This window comes from Ambystoma mexicanum, chromosome 7p (genome assembly GCF_040938575.1).
Source record: "Ambystoma mexicanum isolate Mex_15411 chromosome 7p, UKY_AmexF1_1, whole genome shotgun sequence".
NCBI lineage: Eukaryota > Metazoa > Chordata > Amphibia > Caudata > Ambystomatidae > Ambystoma > Ambystoma mexicanum.
Window position 1 is genome coordinate 963,979,806 of NC_090939.1, and position 13,557 is coordinate 963,993,362.

The 13,557-nt window shown below is 46.4% G+C and overlaps 1 protein-coding gene across 5 annotated transcripts in view; it reads left to right on the forward strand.

The window, feature by feature from the left end:
• Positions 1-13,557, forward strand: part of GK (glycerol kinase) — a 2,191,429-nt gene that overhangs the window by 1,082,246 nt on the left and 1,095,626 nt on the right. For all 5 annotated transcript variants that reach the window (XM_069637310.1, XM_069637305.1, XM_069637306.1 and 2 more), the window contains one exon: positions 7,863-7,898. In XM_069637310.1, the coding sequence (XP_069493411.1) occupies positions 7,863-7,898 (36 nt within the window). The remainder of the gene's footprint in view (positions 1-7,862; positions 7,899-13,557) is intronic.

Consider the following 13,557-nt stretch of genomic DNA (forward strand, 5'->3'; position numbering starts at 1 on the left):
TAACTAAAAGGAAGTCCAAGCCCTACGAAGAGTGGAGCCTTGTGCTCAAAAGTACCTGCACACGCTGGTGCCAACGGGCAAAAAGGGGAGTCTCTTCGAGGGAATCAAGCAGTTTAGTTCGGTGAACAAATGAAGATGAACAGAGCTCCGCGACTCAAGCGCAGCCTCCACTGTGGGCAGAAGCAGAGCGCAAGTACGGAAAGGCATGCTGTTAGACGCAGCGGGGAAAAGCTATGGGCTCCTGCAGGAGGGCGACCAGTTCCTAGCGATGCTACTCACCGGTCCACACAGCGGGGAAAAGCTATGGGCTCCTGAGGAGGGCGACCAGTTCCTAGCGATGCTACTCACCGGTCCCCGATGCAAGCAGACCCAGGCTTCTCCGCGTCAGTTTCAGCGCTGGCAGGTTCAGATAGGAGCAAGGGACGTCTCGTCGTCGTGTAGATTCCGCAGCAGCAGAAGTTGAGTTGAGGAAGTCCCAAACGCAGTGAACCCGCACAGTTTGTTACCACAGCAGGGCAACGGAGCAGCCATGTGTATTTCAGCCAAATGTACACTACTCACTTCAGACCTGGGAATGCCAAGTGTACGAATCGTGTGAGAGTGACAAGGACTCGTAATACAACACAACCTGACGGCGGTTACAGAGCAAGGCTCCTGGGTAAGCTGGTCAGTCTGCTGGATGGCCCAGAGACACTTCCGAAGGCTTACGTGCAGGAGATGGTGAAGATGCCGAGAATAGTTGTTCCCACTATTCCAAGGGGTCGAAGTACCAGTACAGGCCTTCTCGTTCGATCAGATGTAGAAAGGGTTTCACAAAGCGACAACAGTGCAGAGGAGCAGTCCTTCAGCGGGTCAGCAGCGATTCCTCGGTTCAGCCTCGTGGTTGCAGGATACTTGGCTCCTGTATGCCTTTGTTTGTGAGAACTCAGGAGATCGACCTGGTAGTGGCGTTTCCAGCCCCCTCTTATCCACGGTTCCCTTTGCGCCAAAACGGAGGGGAGCAAATGGGAGATCCGCTCATAAAACACTCACACCATCTGTGGACCTTATCACGGACCACGGGGGTCCCAGGCATTCACATCACCCTAGACTCTCTGGCGCCCAGGATGTGTATTGGGACCAGACATCCCAGCCCCCATCCTGGAGGCACACACAGGCCTGTAGAAGCCTGCGAAAGCATCTGTGTCACGGGAAAGTACATGCCCAAATAAGGAAGGCCCCGGGTCGGATCGACCTGGGGGAGGTGAAGGGGGCAAGATGGTCAGCGGATAGGACAAAGAGCCTCGTGGTCTGGCCATTTTGGGAGCCAGGCCACCATTTTGGGCTAAGCGCGAGAAACGCGCTTAAAACGCCAAAAGGAGCTCAAAAACACAAGAAACGATCGCTGCCACCAATCCCGTCCGTGATTCACTTGCACCATTCATTACAATCCAAAGAGAGCATTTAGTACCTGTAGAAGACTAGAGACCCAAGAGAGCAGTAACCTAGCTTACAGTGCCCTCTTGTGCAATGTTGCGCGAAAGCTGCAACATGATAAAGAAACTACGTAAAACAACGTTTCCCGGTACTGACTGTCTTAAGGGCATGTCAGTTTCCCCGTAAGAATGGAGTGAAAGCCCAGAGGAGTGCGGCAGAAGGCTGCACTTCTCTGGCAAAGTCTAGATCATGGTGAAAACAGCAAAAAGTTTAGGGGTTGCCACATGGAAGGAAAATTACACACAATTAAGAAATCTTTCCTAACAACCCCGAGGGAGTTGGAGGTAGAGGAGCCAAGATGCTAAAATGGCTCAGATGGTAAGATGGCTCAGCAAGTTAAACGCTCATTGCTGTGATCTGTGTTTGGTCTGCAAGTCACAGGTTCATATCCCGGCAAGGCCAACTCCGCCTTTCATCCTTCCGGGGTCGATAAATAAGTACCAATTTCTATTGTGTAATAGTAATGTATGTAAATATGTCCTATGTAAAGTGCTTTAGATTAAAGCACTATATAAAAAACGAATTACTTTTATTATTATTATGAGTCTTAAACATCTGAAGAGCCAAAGAGCTCGGGTCTAGGTCAGTGTTCAGCACACAGATGAAATCGCAACTACAGAAGATGTACTCATCTTCATTGTATGCATTTACCGATCACATTAGAAAAAAGACAAAAGAAATCTAGTATCCACATTTGGGGAATAACTGTTGATAATGCAGTAAGTCTTACTGATATGATTATCAACCTTAAAAGGAGCGCTACTACCCACCCAGACAAATACTCCCCTTGCACAACAATATCTTGAGCCATACACTCCCCATCCTCACTACTTGCCCGATGCGCCAAGGTGCTCTCTGTCAAGATATGTTTCTTCTAGGAACACAACATGAACCTGCTGTTTAAATATCAAAGGATCCAACACTATTCGTTTGCTTTTTTTAAATTTAATCCTCAAATATTTGACGTAACTCAATATTATCCTTTTCTAATGGATTTCTTCCCACAGATTTCTTATGTATGTCATCTATCTCCCAGGGCAGCTACTCTGCAGAAACCTTCTGCCACCAGGGGATGCAGCGTTTCTTTGGTTCAGCTCCGCTCGACGCCTCTGTGCCATATATCTCGACCAGAATATATATGTAGCGATGCTGCCGCCATCACCTTAGTTAATTTTTTCCCTGCGCTCTGATCACTTCAGGAACCCCGCTTCATTCAAAGTTTGACTTTTGAATTGGCTTGGTGTTTAGATTTTGCGCTGCAAACATAACGTTCCTTTAACAACTTGTTTTCTCTGAATTTCTATGGTTTTTATAACAGTAGATGTTTCATGATGTTCCAGCATTATATGCAAGTTATTAATAGCAAGTCAAAGTTGAATTGCCTTGGACATGGGGCTCAACCGAACTACCCTGACTATCCAGTGGACTTAGCCGGCAACCTTGTCCAGTGTCCTGTATACCCCCATGATGGCATCTGGGGGCCGCTGTCCATAGTTTATGGCCATGGTCAGTTGCCACAACCCCTATGGCGTTCGCTTTAGCCATATTGCAGGCCCCTAGGACCAATGCAAGCAGTACATTTGTTGTGTCAATCTGGGGCTATCCCCGATGTACTTAAGCAGGCTATGGTAAGCCCACTCTTAAAAATAAAACTACCCTAGACGAATCTGACCCATCTAATTTTAGCCCAATCTCTATGCTTCCTTTTTCCATGAAGCTTCGGGAGTCTCTGGTCTCTCCTCTTCCCTCTTCCTTTGAGTCTTCTGCTAAGCTTGACCCCTTTCAGTCGGGGTTCCGGTCAGGCATGGGTACCGAGAGTGTTTTAGTATCTGTTGTGGATGATCTTGCCAGGCTAGCTGATGGTAGTGGCAGTGTTTGACACCGGCGACCATGCCATCTTTCTTGCTCAACTGTCTCTAGCAGGGAGCTCCGGACCCGTGCTGGACTGGTTTGCATCTTTCCTGACAAATAGGGGTCAAACTCTTTCTTTACCTCCTTTCCATTGTGCTTCCTTCCTTTTGTCTTGCAGCGTTCCTCAGGGATCAGCCTTGTCCCCTCTATTATTCAATATTTATACACAGCCACTGGTTTGTCTTATCCGCTCTCACTGGTTCGGGTGCTACTCCCACCCGGACAACATGCAGATTCTAGCCCGTTTAGATCATGACCTGACTGCGGTGTCGTCCCGCTTGAGATACTGCCTGGGTGCCGTTAGAGAGTGCATGGGACAAAACTGGCTTAAATTAAATGGGGGCAAGACCGAGGTCCTCGTAGTAGGTGTTGCTTCTTCCTCTGGTGATATTGCTCTATGGCCCTCCTCCTTCTGGCCTCCTTCCTTTGGCACTGGCCCTGTCCCTGTGACAGTGGTGACGAATCTAGGAGTCTCTCTTCTTCGCTGTCTACGGCTCCTCAGGTCAGCACTGTATGCAAAGCTGGTCACTTTACCTTGAAGGTGATACAGAAAATTCTTCCATTCCTAGCAGTTCATCTGCATTCCATAATGGTGTCGTCTCTGGTCACGAGTCGACTCGACTATTGTAATGCGCTCTACCTGGCATAGCCTAAGTGCCTTATTCATCAGCTCCAGCTGCTGCAGAACCTAGTAGCTAGAGTAGCTACAGATACCCCTTATGGCTCCCACATCAGCCCAGTCCTTAGAACTCTTCACTGGCTCCACTTTGGAGAAAATTATAATTAAGTCACTATGCCTGGTTCATCGTGCCTTTTATGGGGCTGCTGCTACCTTTCTCCAGCTCCAGAAGACTCTTGTCCCATATGTCCCTACCAGGTCTCTGCGCTCTGAGAAAAACTGCCTAATAGTGGTGCCCCCCAAATTTCCGCTAAGCAGTGTCGGGGACCGTGCCTTTTCGGTAGCTTCGAGCAAATTGTGAAATCCATCCCAGTCGACCTTAGACGTACATCTAATCGTCTTCTTTTTCGCCATCTTCTTAGAACATGGTTATTTTGACTCCTAGTTGGGTTGCCCATGAATTACCAATGTAGTCCTCGAGCCAAGATACCTTTTGGTGAACGTGCGTGTAATAAGTTCAAATAACATAACCTAATGTACAGTAGAAATTAGACAAGGCATCTTTACCATAACACGTCTTTAGCAAAGTTGTGTCGTTGAATTTCAATGCTTTCTTTAACTGAAGAGGTTTCATTTTGTCCAGCACTGAACGGAAGTTAATAGTTACTCATTACAGATATGTATTATGTTAATCCAGGTTTAATTAGCACTAACTCCAATTCCTACTCCATTATTGTTCAACTTTACACATCAAACAAATTCAATGTTTATATATCTTGGATACAGTTAATATCCTTCCTTGTTTAAAAATTGCTATCTCTGTTCATTCTGAATGGTTACCAGATCTGCTCAAAGTCTGTAATGTGCTAACACATGTAACTATATCTGTATCTTGAACAATAAAAATCATTAAAATTAAAAACAAATTCCAGTTTTAAGTACATGAAACAACTATAAAGTTCCTTTAACTTCTATTTTTCAGCATATACGGACGTGTGTCACTTTGAACAACACATGCTGATGATGCACGTTATGGCTGAAGGGCCTGGGGTATGAGGTTCCGCCATGCCCCACCTAGCCACCTTTAATAGCCACTGGGCCTAGCTTGCAGCCTGGTGCAGTTCCGAGCATACCGTAAAGGGACTGTGGGCCACTGTCCACGTCTTGTGGCCATGGGCTTCAGAGATGTTACCAGCCCTACTTAACTGCCCACAGAAGAGATTGTGCCTGTCCTGCAGGTTGGCACAGTGACCACGATACCCAATTGTGGGACTGTGGGTCACTGGTCATGCCTTGCAGCCATGGCCAAAATACCTACGCATCTCAGAGTAGACATTGGGCATTGCTGCAGGCAGGCACAGTGTTCACTATAACTCCATAGCTGTTCCCTTGTGGCCACGGGCAGTGGCCAGATTGTCATTCAGGAACTATAGTTATATCACGGTTTCTGTAATTTACAACATTTTAGTGTTTTTGGAACAATAAAAACCTGGATGAATGAACACAAAATGGGCAAAAGCACGCTTTCAGGACCAAGCCACCACACCTCGAGCAAGTTTGGTTCAAATCCATTGAGTGGTTCAGGCTATGTAGCAAGCATATTTTTTTCCCATTCAAGACTATCCAGATTTTGAAAAATGTGGGACACCCTATAACTTTGCCTGTCTGTGATGAAACCACACCTAAACTGTGCAAAAACATTCAGAGTCTGGTCTGTTTATTTTGCAAAGTTGCTTGCAAATTCAGCGAACAGCACCACAGTTATAAGCCATCCAAAAGCTGCTGTTCCTATGGGAAAGTCAACTTAACTGTAACTACAGGGTTGCTGCTGCATAACCTCTTAAATATAATATATAGTCCAGCCTGCATGACCCTTGAAACAGTGGTGTGGGTTTGCTAATGGTCTGTGCTTGATGAGCTCTTCCACTGAGGATGATCATGGTTCAACTAACCTGTTCTATGGAACGTCTTCCACTCCGAAGAGTCTACAACCCTGTTTAAGTTCTCTGCACTCTTCACATAGTAGAAATATCCATTTGCATATAAGCCTGGTCCAGCACTGAAATTATATTCTCTTCTGAATAAGAGTACCATCAGCAACCTCAGACTAATAAGCAAATGGATATGTATCTTCTGTGAAAGGTACATTGATCAAAAGTGTGGTTGTAGACCCTTCCCATAGTACACGCTATTTGGCTGTGTTGGTTCTCAGTGCAGGGGCTCCCACGGCTTTTTGTGAATATATATTTTTAAACCTTTGCTTGTACATTACATGTATTGTGCCTATTATCTTACTATTGCTTGGAAGCTTCTGCTGCTCACACACATCTCTGAAGAGTAACCTTCCATCTACCCATGGTACCAATACAGAGGCAGAGGAGTTCTCTTTATACCTGTTTTACTTTTGAGTGAAACAACAATGACCCAAGTTAATGACACATAGAAAGAAAACTTGGCTCTCGCTTGTACTTCTGGGCAGTATAACATTTCATCACAGCTGCAAAGAAACTCACTTTCTCACCTAAAACTCTACTCAGCAGAAAGGTTATATACTGTAGCTTACTTGCCTCTCTGACACAAGTGATTTTCTTAAGATTTCAACTGCAAACTGAATTTTCCATTTGGCATTTGAACGCTTGTGTTATTGCCAATGGAGCGCCCCTTTGTACATATAACATGCACCTTAGCTGTCACGGGAAGGGACAGTGGGTTAATTGGAGTATCATTTGGTACCTGCTCAATGGTACTATACGGGAAGCTGGCATGAAAAAAATCAAGTCATGCGATCTTCTTGGTGCCGAGTGAAAACCACTTCCTCAGAAAAAAACACTGCCAAATCCAATAGGTCTGATTTCATAAATGTGTAAGGAAAGCGATTTTGAAAATTCCCCCACAGGGCAAAAAAGGCTTACATTTGCAAAGCCAAACCAATGGCCTTGGTCAGGAATTGTTGCCGTGGCCTCCAAGTTCACGATGACAACCTCTGCTATCAGACTGGACACTGGGCTGATTGCAGGAGTCAGTCCTGTACCCTTGTTTCTTATTTATGTCCAAAACATGTTTCCTTAAATTCTCATTCATAATGTTTCTGCCTCTTAGCTCAGTGGGAAATTACCGTGGTGCCGCTTTTTGGCCTCTTTATTCAACATAGTGTGCCTGCATTTCGGTTGACTGGATGCAAGGGATTATATCTAAACATTCTACAAAATGTAAGAGCAATTCATAGGTAATCGGTCCTCTTTGTGGTGTTGGCAGGACTGATGAAAACCGTAATAAAAAAATGTCCATTCAGTTTGGACAAGTTGATGTCTTTTAAATTTTTCAGAACAAATGAAACCACCTAACCTTTTAATATTCAAATATAAACATTGGAGGCCCCTATGTGAGCCACTGTAAAATCTCCGTGTACATTCAGAAATAATGGTTAAGGCCCTGTGAAATAAGCAACGAAAACATATGACCACATTGAAAAGTTTTGTTTTATTCATCAGAAAACTATGCACACAACGTATTTGAAAATACACCGACTGGGAAAAGTTGCTCATATGCACACCCTGATATGTTAATTATCATTTGTGTGTATGGGATACGCTCTCGACCAAACCACTAATAGTCATTTCCTGCATATGACCAGTAGATTTAACAGGCCTATCATATCCAGTATCTTTTGTAATGGGAAATTCCAAACTTTGTGGTGATAAACAGTGTTTGGGGACAGGATGTGGTGATTAAGAGGTGGGTTTTGATTTTGCAAAACAGTCGGAACCAGGAGGAGCCAAGCATGGGGGAAATGTGTTTTTGCTAAATTGAGAAATATAAAAATATGACCCGTTTCTTTTATTTATTTATTTATTAGAAATCTGGAGCACTCACTGGAGTACCAATATCTGGGGTAAGTTTCAAAAGCTTTTCCTGTGTCAAGTTTCATGTTTAAGATTTTTTTCTATGAATATATTATGTGTTTAAAAAAACAGCAGACGATTGGAAGTACGAGTTGTTCATTAAGGACATACTTTGCAGCTCTGTTTTTGTATTTTTTACATTTAATTTCTACCTCATCAGGTTGTGAGAGTGTTGTAAAGATGGTTCTAGCAATCTGAAAGGTTAAGTTGCTCATTAGGGTTTGACCACATAAAAGGGACAATTCTCTCGGGGGGAAGGGCGATGCCTTGTCACATGCGAGGGTAGGAGATGGGTGTGTGGTGATGGGAGGCTGCAGACTGCCATCCCTTGACTAGCCCCAATTATAGGAGATTCCCTTCTTCCCTACATTTTGTTGGCACGACTCCAAAATTATCCTAAGGATAATACTAAGATGACTTTCTTTCTCCTATAAGTGTCCAACTATTCTATCACTTGGGCTACACCATGGATGTTGAACAAAAATCCTTAGTTGGACAACTTATATATTTTATAGCATTTTAGAAAGGTATTTGAAATAAGAAATCAGAAATAAGCAGCCCATTCTGAACGAACAATAAAACAAGGAGACAAGGATCTAGGAGGCTATCTGGCTGACTTTTAACCGTGCTTGAAGCTCAATGGTGTGACAGGGGCAGGGATGTATACGAATTGTTCGAACTACAATTGTTCGAATTACAATTGACCTTTGCACAATTGACCGAATTGTGAAGGTCAATTGCTACATATATGCGGGGGGAAACCCCCCGCAACCCCTCATTATATATATAAATATATATATATACATACAAGGTCAATTCGGACCCTCGACTTTCGGTCAATTCGGTAATTCGAACAATTGTGTTCGAACAATTTGGGTAATACCAGGGGCAGTACCCTGGCCTTGTCAAGAGGGGACAGTAGCCCCTCACCCGGGGTGGGAAGCCTACCAGGGTGCAATCCAGAGCCAGTCTTAACTATGAGGTGGATGGTGGCCCCAGCAAAGGCAGTGATTCGTGCCCCCACTTCCCCAAGTGCCAGTATGTTTGCTTACATACACATACTGGGTGGGGAAGAGAAGGCCCGACTGGCCAGGGACAGGTGAACAATCCCTACAGGGGTAAAGGGGTTCATGCAGGGGACAGGGACTGCAAAGAGTGGGTTTTTCGTGAGAGGTCTGAGAGTGGGGGTGGAGGACTATCAGGGAACAGGAGGGCGATTGAGTAGATCGGTTGGTATAAGGAGTGAATGTAAAATGAATGATCTAGAGTGAAAGGAGGGTGTTTAAATAGTTGTTGAAGATTAGTGGTAGGAAAATAATAGTGGTGGTGGGAGGAGGAGAGTAGTGGTGGTGGGAGGAGGAGAGTAGTGGTGGTGGTGAGTCGTGGTGGTGGTGAGAGGAGAGTAGTGGTTGTGGTGAAAGGAGAGTAGTAGTGGTGGTGGGAGGAGCGTAGTAGTAGTGGTGGTGGGAGGAGAGTAGTAGTAGTAGTAGTGGTGGTGGTGTTGGGAGGAGGAGAGTAGTACCGGTGGTGGTGGGAGGAGGAGAGTAGTAGTAGGGGCGGTGGTGGGAGGAGAGCAGTAGTAGTGGTGGGAGGAGAGCAGTAGTAGTGATGGTGGGAGGAGAGTAGTGGTACTGGTGGTGGGAGGAGAGTAGTAGTACGGGTGGTGGGAGGAGAGTAGTAGTAGTAGTAGTAGTAGTAGTGGTGGGAGGAGGAGAGTAGGAGTAGTTTTGGGAGGAGGCGAGTAGGAGTAGTGGTGGGAGGAGGTGAGTAGTAATGGTGGTGGGAGGAGGAGAGTAGTGGTGGTGGTGGGAGGAGGAGAGTAGTGGTGGTGGTACTGAGGAGGACAGTAGTGGGAGAAGAGTAGTAGTAGTACTGGTAGGAGAGTAGTAGTAGTACTGGTAGGAGAGTAGTAGTAGTGGTTGGGAGGAGAGTAATAGTGGTGGGAGGAGAGTAATAGTAGTGGTGGGAGGAGAGTAGTAGTAGTGGTGGGAGGAGGAGAGTAGGAGTGGTGGGAGGAGGAGAGTAGGAGTGGTGGTGGTATTGAGGAGGACAGTAGTGGGAGAAGAGTAGTAGTAGTGGTGGGAGGAGAAGAGTAGTACTGGTGGTGGTAGGAGAGTAGTAGTGGTGGGAGGAGAGTAGTAGTAGTGGTGGGAGGAGGAGAGTAGGAGTGGTGGGGGGAGGAGAGTAGTAGGAGTGGCGGGAGGAGGAGAGTAGTAGGAGTGGCGGGAGGAGGAGAGTAGTAGGAGTGGCGGGAGGAGGAGAGTAGTAGGAGTGGCGGGAGGAGGTGAGTAGTAGTAGTGGTGGGAGGAGGAGAGTAGTAGTAGTAGTGGTGGGAGGAGAGTAGTAGTAGTGGTGGGAGGAGGAGAGTAGTAGTAGTAGTGGTGGGAGGAGAGTAGTAGTAGTGGTGGGAGGAGGAGAGTAGTAGTTATAGTGGTAGTGGGAGGAGGAGAGTGGTGGTAGTGGTGGTGGGAGGAGAGCAGTAGTAGTAGTGGTGGTGGTGGGAGGAGAGCAGTAGTAGTGGTGGTGGGAGGAGAGTAGTGGTACTGGTGGTGGGAGGAGAGTAGTAGTACGGGTGGTGGGAGGAGAGTAGTAGTACGGGTGGTGGGAGGAGGAGAGTAGGAGTGGTGGGAGGAGGAGAGTAGGAGTAGTGGTGGGAGGAGGCGAGTAGGAGTAGTGGTGGGAGGAGGCGAGTAGTAATGGTGGTGGGAGGAGGAGAGTAGTGGTGGTGGTACTGAGGAGGACAGTAGTGGGAGAAGAGTACTAGTAGTAGTGGTGGGAGGAGAAGAGTAGTAGTACTGGTGGTGGTAGGAGAGTAGTAATAGTGGTGGGAGGAGAGTAATAGTAGTGGTGGGAGGAGAGTAGTAGTAGTGGTGGGAGGAGGAGAGTAGGAGTGGTGGGAGGAGGAGAGTAGGAGTGGTGGGAGGAGGAGAGTAGGAGTGGTGGTGGTATTGAGGAGGACAGTAGTGGGAGAAGAGTAGTAGTAGTGGTGGGAGGAGAAGAGTAGTACTGGTGGTGGTAGGAGAGTAGTAGTGGTGGTAGGAGAGTAGTAGTGGTGAGAGGAGAGTAGTAGTAGTGGTGGGAGGAGGAGAGTAGGAGTGGTGGGAGGAGGAGAGTAGTAGGAGTGGTGAGAGGAGGAGAGTAGTAGGAGTGGTGGGAGGAGGAGAGTAGTAGTAGTGGTGGGAGGAGGAGAGTAGTAGGAGTGGTGGGAGGAGGAGAGTAGTAGGAGTGGTGGGAGGAGGAGAGTAGTAGGAGTGATGGGAGGAGGAGAGTAGTAGTAGTGGTGGGAGGAGGAGAGTAGTAGTAGTGGTGGGAGGAGAGTAGTAGTAGTTATAGTGGTAGTGGGAGGAGGAGAGTGGTGGTAGTGGTGGTGGGAGGAGGAGAGTGGTAGTGGGAGGGGGAGAGTGGTAGTGGGAGGGGGAGCATAGTAGTAGTGGTGGTGGTGGTGGTGGGAGGAGGAGAGTAGTGGTGGTGGAGGAGGAGAGTAGTGGGGCAGGATGAGGAGAGTGGTAGCAGTGGTGAGAGGAGAGTAGTAGTAGTGGTGGGAGTAGACAAGTTGTAGTAATGGGAGGCAGGGACTAGTAGTGTGAAGGAGGGGGCTAGTGGTTTGGACAGAATAGTAGCGAAGAAGAGTGGGAGTTGAATTAACATCAACTGGTGGAAGCAAAAGCAGGAGTGAAATATCGAGAGCTCATCAGAAAGACAGGGGTGAACGGAAGGGGTCAGTAAGAGAGGACGAGGCGAAAGTAGATTTGAAAGGATAGTCTGACTCAAACCAGAGTAAGTGTGAGGTCCTACCCAATCACCAATAGAACACTAACTTTTGGTTAGAGTAGGGAGAACTTATTTATTTGGCATTTATAGAGCACGCCGAACCCATAGGTTCTGGGCACTGGAAAACAGATAATGCGGTACATTCAACAATAAAAAACTATACTATGATAGGCATATTCACAGGCATAGGATAATTTACAGATGCATAGGAAGCGTAAGTCAGATAATCAATGATATTTACATGTGCAATATTGTTCACATAAGTATTGTGCTGATGAAGTGACAGTAGATGGGTGTATTTAAAGCTGCATATAGAGTAGTACATATATTGTGGACATTGAAGCAGCGAAGGCTACACATTGGCGGTGAAGAGCCAGGCCTGGAGTTTTCTACGAAATGAGATGTGGGAAGGGTCTGCTCTGATGTCTAAGGGTAGGGCATTCCAGCCTTTGGCTGCCACAACTGGGAAGCTGCGTCCCACTGCCTTAGTTCTTTTCAATTTTGGAACCGTGAGAAGGAATGCCAGGGTTTTGAATTTGATCTGGTCCTGAACTGGTAGCCAGTGCACTTTGCGTCTGATTTCAGAGATATGTTCTCTTCTTGGTATGTTGAATGCTGGCTGTAAGGCGTTCTTCTGAGTGACCTGTAGTTTTTTGATGCTGTTAGTTGCTGTGCCCGCCAGGAGGATATTGCAATAGTCAAGTTTTGACAAAATGAGGGCTCTGGCTAGGGTTAGGCAGCTGTCTGCTGATAAGTAGGGTCTGCAAGCGTTGATATGTTTGGCAGTGTAGCCTGCTGATGAGATTATGGAGTTAACTTGCCTGGAGAAGGTTAAAGAGGAGTCTTAAGTACACGCCCAGCATTTTAACTTCTTTAGAGATGGTAATGGTGTTTCCATCAATTATGAAGTGCTTGTATTTGGGGTCAAGTTTCTTGAGGTGAGTTTGGGTGCCGACCAGGAGTAGCTCAGTTTTGTCGTCGTTTAGGCAGAGTTCATTTTGCGCCATCCAGGATTGGATCAGCTGGTAAATGTTGTTAAGGATGGAAGAGTCTGTATCGTAGTCTCCGGTCAGGTGGATGAGAATTTGTATGTCGTCCGCATAGTTTGTATAGGACACTCCACGTTCATCAAGCCCGTCGAATAGCAACTTGGTGAATATGTTGTAAAGCGTTGGGGACACGCAAGATTCTTGAGGTACCCCACAAGGGGCAGGGGCAGCATTAGCTAAGTTAGAAAAAACTCTCATAGTACGCTTAGAAAGGAATGATTTTATCCAAGCGATGGCATTAGGTGCATATTGAGCAGCGCTGTCCAGGTGGTGACATAGTATTTTGTGATTTACTAAGTCAAATGCCGCAGAGAGGTCTAGGATTAGTAGCATGGCTAGTTTTCCGTTGTCAGTTATGGTGTCCATTTGATTTTTTAGGTCAAGGAGTACTGTTTCCGTGCCGTGTCTAGGTCGGAAGCCTGATTGACGTAGACCCAGGAGGTTGTTGGATTCCAGGTGTTCCTGTATCTGGTGGTAGGCGGCGTGGTCAAGGGTTTTCAGGAGGAAAGGGACTGTCGTAATGGGACTGTAATTAGTAGGGATGCTAGGATCAAGGGATGTTTTTATTCATGCAAAAGTGAGGTGCTCTACTTCCCTGCCAAATACTCTCTCTCCTCTCTTCCCCTGCCTATTCAGTTCCCACCTGACACTGTCCCCTACTCGTCCTCAGCTAGAAGCCTCTGTCTTCTATGACCATTCTCACACCTTCTCTACTTTCATCTCCAAAACTGCAATAGCGGTTTTCCTCAGCCGCCTAAATATTAGAAAAATCAGACACCTCCTTCCTTTCAACACTGCCAAGCATCTGTGAACCACTATTTTACTCTCT